Source organism: Ischnura elegans, chromosome 9 (assembly GCF_921293095.1).
Source record: "Ischnura elegans chromosome 9, ioIscEleg1.1, whole genome shotgun sequence".
Lineage (NCBI taxonomy): Eukaryota > Metazoa > Arthropoda > Insecta > Odonata > Coenagrionidae > Ischnura > Ischnura elegans.
The window spans coordinates 56,951,692-56,957,024 of NC_060254.1; the positions used below are offsets into that span (position 1 = coordinate 56,951,692).

The 5,333-nt window shown below is 46.4% G+C and overlaps 1 protein-coding gene across 1 annotated transcript; it reads right to left on the bottom strand.

The window, feature by feature from the left end:
• Nucleotides 1-2,214: 2,214 nt before the first annotated feature.
• LOC124165335 (fork head domain-containing protein FD4-like) lies at nucleotides 2,215-4,071 on the bottom strand. Its single transcript, XM_046542691.1, has one exon. It carries the CDS (start codon nucleotides 3,744-3,746, stop codon nucleotides 2,913-2,915), a length of 834 nt encoding a protein of 277 aa, XP_046398647.1. The 5' UTR covers nucleotides 3,747-4,071; the 3' UTR covers nucleotides 2,215-2,912.
• Nucleotides 4,072-5,333: the final 1,262 nt, after the last annotated feature.

Genomic DNA, 5,333 nt, shown 5'->3' on the forward strand with positions numbered 1-5,333 from the left:
ACTATTAACAGAAGTTGGCACGCAGCGTGGCGCGGACGGAGAAGCGGTCTCTGTCCGCAGCGTGCCGGGCAGAAGGCCGAGAAGTCAGTGGGGGAAGCAGCCGGCCAACGCACAGTAGTGGTCGGAATTCCAGGTCAAAATTCAAGCAAATTTTATACAATTTTTAACCACTTTTTCAATTAATTATTCTAAGGAGAGATGGCATAAATCAAAATACGTAAGTAAACGTAGGTTTAGCGATAATTTCACTTTGGTTACTCAACCGTCATGCAAAAAATTAAAATTTTACCATCGACTGGTAACCCCTATTTACACGGTAGATTTACTCGTACAAGATAACGTCTAAATGTATCGACGCGATAATAAACGCCAAAAATCACCGTATAACCACCCAACTTGTGCAAATTCATAAACAGAAAATAGAACCTATTCTTATTTGATTCATGCATTCGTACATGTTCCGTTCCACCAAAATCGTTCATCAGATCAGACATAAATTCGTACGTGTTCATGTATCCGTTTGACAGCCCTGAATACACTGAGGGGACTACATTTGGATTCAAAAATATATTTACGGTGAATAATTGTAAATCTATTGTCACTTTAAATAGCTATGGGTCGGGACACTCGGCCAGCAATTATCCGTGGCTCGTGTTGGAATATTCTTGTCTTATCAATGAAAGAGTACCTACGCATTAAATTGTTAGCGAAATATCCCATAAACATTACAAAAAAACAATTATATCCGTGGGATGTGAGTGCAATGCAGGGCAATAAGCATAAATCAAATCAGATGTGTGAGGAAATCAATTTTTCCTGCCAATTTAATTTTCTAACTCTGCATTGCAAATTGAAATTAACGCACAATTATTCCCGCTACATAAAAAACACAAAAATTGGCAGCAATAGGGACGTTTAACTTAATCTAATTCAAGTGGTTTAAACCTTATGAGAAGATTGGATTAATTACAGTGTAAACGGGTCGGTAATCGCTGGAGGAAATGTCTGTAATATAAGCATTTCCGAGGCTGGATTTGATTCTCAAAGTAGAAAAATCTATTTGTTTACATTGACTAGTGAAGAAAAAGAGTGACTCCGGCCAATGTGCGACATCACGACGCATAAATTACGCTTTGAAATTATAGACCACAGCGAATACTTGATGCACTGGTTAAGTAAAGTCTGGCACGCAATTCTCTCTGATAAAAAGGGATAAATCCAAATACAGTGCGACGAAATTGACCGATGTTATATAATCCCTGTGAACCGCATCTGATACTTGAAACATAAGGAAAATTCTTCACTTCTGGGTGCAACCAAGGATCGCGTCAATTTTAATTTTCTACTTCGAATAGTTGTAATGAATTGCTCAGGCGTAAAGCTTCTTCGGACCGCAAAATATATATTTTTTAACTTAATTTATTGGATTCAAATAAAAATCCGCCTCTCATATAAATGAAAATTTGGGCTCGGACCGTGAGACGCACAGATAATACCCACTGACATCGATCACTAATAATTGATGACTACACCAGAGAGTAGCTTGATCATTAGGCATTGATATTTATATATCAATAACAATATATATAACAATATATATATATATATATATGATTCGTTCCTTAAAACTGGTGGAGCAATATTCAAAGGAATTATTTTATCTAGAATATTTTAATAAATCTACGAGTGACTTGTTTGTGAAATTCCGTCTCACTTGCCTCGCTAATTTGAAGTTAAGTCTATAGAGAAATACTGAAACACTTTCTTTTAATTCCTTGTGCTCACTTTTAAGAGGATAGCTTCGGAGTAACATACCTTTGCGAAAGAATGGGGGTTGGGCAGTTTCTAGGAGACGTAAAGTTACTACGACAACAAACCGAGTGTAATACTGTCCGGTGTCGTCTCCTAAAGCCGGTCATGACAACGTCGCTGATAGTCCTGCATCACTCAATGCATCTTTTTAATGTATTTGATAATGAGACAGTAGAATGCATGTGGAAACTTTGTCACGAACTTCGGTCGCGAAACGTGGAGCGAATAGGTACTCTCAACCACTTCTCAATCACCTATATCGATTCTAACTGTGTGGAATGAATAAACCTATTATACTCTGGTGGTTGTTCGAAGGAAATTCTCTTAGCACTCCAAAATTTGAAGAATCGTCACTAATTTGGAAGCAAGATTGGGCCGAATTCGAAATAAAAATGCAAGCAATTTTAACAAGAGTACTATTTATTCATAGCTTCTAAAAAATCAAGAGGCAATGAACAACTTATTTTTACACTTCAATATTGTCACGATCCTATTGCACACCATTAGGATCTAAATAATCAAACAAATAAAAAAATCACACTTTTTTTACAGTCTCTCTCTCTACTAAGTTACACGAGCAAATTGAACAGATTAAATCAGTCAAATGAACTTAGCAAACAGCAAGTTATGTACTTTGAGCCACAAACTTATTGAAGCGATCTTTTTCTCTGGCAGAAAGCCGCTAAAATCGCGAGAATTAAGTCCACGCACATTGCGGCCGAGCGTACTTGAAATTGACCGATTTAAGTAGTGTTTATGGCCGCGTAAAAAGGGAATGGATAGGAAGGACCTCACAAACAATGCTTTGAAGATGCGTCCGTAAGCGCACTTTTTTTTGGCCTTCACAGAGAGTCTCGTCTCTACTAATAAGCACACTTTTCTCCGTCGAAGGACGCATAAAAAAAAGTCAGAGGCGGCACGCGTATAGTACCTACGTCCTTCGAACCAGAGTGAACACGGTCGCGGCGACTTTTAGGGGGATTTTGGAACGACAACACTTACATCATGCATACATCATCACACTTAGCACTGTTGGCACTGTTCGGAGGCGGCGTGGGACGGCGTCACCTGGGCTGGGCCCACGCCGGCCCCCTGGGCTGTCAAACGGCGCGGAGCGTCGGGCTGAACCGGAAGAGGTGCGGCGAGGGTATGATGGGTGCGGGGTGCGGCAGACCCAGCAGCACCCGGTGGTGGTCCATCAAAGCCTGCTGCTGTTGCTGGTGCGGGTGCAGGTGGTGGTGCAGATGATGGTGGTGATGCGGCGGCGGGTGCGGGAGGAGCAGGGGGTATATCGGGGGCGGGGGAGCGGCGAAGGGGACGAACGAGACCTCGGGGGCGGCGGGAGGCGCCGGGTTTCCCTCCTCGGGCGAGATCAGGCTCTCGATCGTGAAAGGCCTCTTGGGCCTGGGTGCCCCACCGGGCAGAACGGTCGTCGTTCCCGTCACCATGGTCACAGGCGGCGGGGGCGGTGGAGGCGGCGGCGGCGGGGGAGGCGGAGGAGACGCAGCGGGGGCCTGGTGCGGCGAGGGGGCGAAGAGGTATCGGTTCATGCTTGCAAGGGCCGCCAGCTCGTTCTCCAACCGGTCCTTGTCCGACTTCATCAACTTGAACCGCTTCCTTCGCCGCAGTAAGGAGCCGTTCTCGAACATGTCGATGGCCGCTGGGTGCAGAGCCCAGTAGGCGCCTTTACCAGGCCGGTCGGGTCTCCGGGGGATCTTGATGAAGCAGTCGTTGAAGGATAGGTTGTGACGCAGGGAGTTCTGCCACCTCTGCGTGTTCTTGCGGTAGTAGGGGAAGCGGTCCGTGATGAATTTGTAGATGTCGGAGAGCGGCAGCATCTTCTCCGGGCTGCTCCAGATGGCCATCGCCGTCAGGGAGATGTACGAGTACGGAGGCTTCTGGTCGCCGTACGACTCCCGGCTCGGCCGGGGCATGGCGGCGCACGGCTTTGCCTAGGGCACTTCAGTTCCAACGGGCACTCACAAGGTCCGAAAGGTAGTCGCAGGAACGGAGTCCACACCAGAGAACGACCACTTAGCAGCGGAGGACATCAACGGAGTCCACTGCGGTCCACCCGACGGAGCGGCATCGCTCCAAACGAACTCTTCCGTTGTCAACAAGGCGAACAACGGTGGTAAACAAGGCAGTTGTGCACACACAAGGACAAGGAGAAGACAACAACGGTGAAGGAAGGACTTCCTTGAAGCGCACAACCGACGTGTTGCCTCCAAGCTTTCTTTCTCTCGACTGACGAGAGCCTCTAGGGGGTGGCGGTGACCTTCCCCTCCGAAACCTTCTCCTTTCGCCACGCCCCCACGCCTTTAAAAGTCCCGCCCCCGGCAAGATGGCGGGCCAATCGCGCGCGCCCCCTGACGTCATGCGCCTCGCCCTCTCCCATTGGCCTCCCCGCTCCGTTAAGCAGCTAGTGACGGAGGGGGGGACGATCTGCTTGCGCGGAAAATTGATTTCATGCGCCTCCCCAGCGCATATGTATATTGCGTGGATAACAACGCTCTGCTCATTGGAATGTGGACGACAGACTCCATAAATCGAGGCGGGAATTAATTTGGCCGAGTTCCACTTCCATAGCCGTCCCTCTCCCCACCCCCTAAACCACCGATCTTCTCAAAGCGCCCGAAACGACGATGGCAGTTTAATTAAGTGAAGCACATCTCCGCATTGGATTGGAGGGGGGTTTGGGGGGCTTTTCAAATGGAACTCCCCCCCCCCCCACCAAGTCCTCTTCCAGCCCGTGATTAACGACACGAGGGCCGCACATAACGAGGCTGTCGCTTGTAATATCGCCGCGGCGATTGCTTTGGAAACACCAATCGCCTCGCTTTGTTGTCGTGTTTTGCCACCAGCGGACATGTATATGCGCGCGTCCATTCTAAAGACTAACTGCAGCCGAGGGGCGCGTTTCACCTTCCACACCCTCGCAACCGCGCGCAATCCACGCACAGCAAACGACGACGACGCCAACTGGTGACAACAAATGGACACTGGAAAGTTGCCTCGTTCATCAACTTTTATTTCGTGTCAATTATTATATTTTAAATGTTAAAAACTGTGATATTTTTTTACTCTTTTCCTATCTACGAAGCAAGTGGTAGTGCCACCGAAAATTTAGTCGTTTGAGTTTATTGTACCTTTCATTGTCTTCTATACTGTCTTACCAAACCTCGGATATGCTCAACTGATTCAGGCGTTCTATAGTGAAAGTTGGTCATATTGACATGAAACGGGTTTGTACTTTTCCACAAGTATTTAATACGTACGCTGCGTTTCGGCTCACAGTGCCATTCTCTGGTACAAGACCGAAACGCGTTGGACGCATTAAATACTTGTGGAAAAGTGCAAATTCATTTAATTTCAATACAACCTAGGTTATATTTGTATTATTAATGTTTAAGTATTCTACCAATTAATGTACGTTTAATGAATATTTTAAAATTACTCCGTCAGTCTCACCACCCTTACTGATGCAGATGGAAAGATACATAACTGGTTAATAAAACGAA

Coding starts and splice junctions, on each gene's coding strand:
- LOC124165335 (XM_046542691.1), bottom strand. CDS start 3,746: ATGCCCCGGCCGAGCCGGGAGTCGTACGGCGACCAGAAGCCTCCGTAC.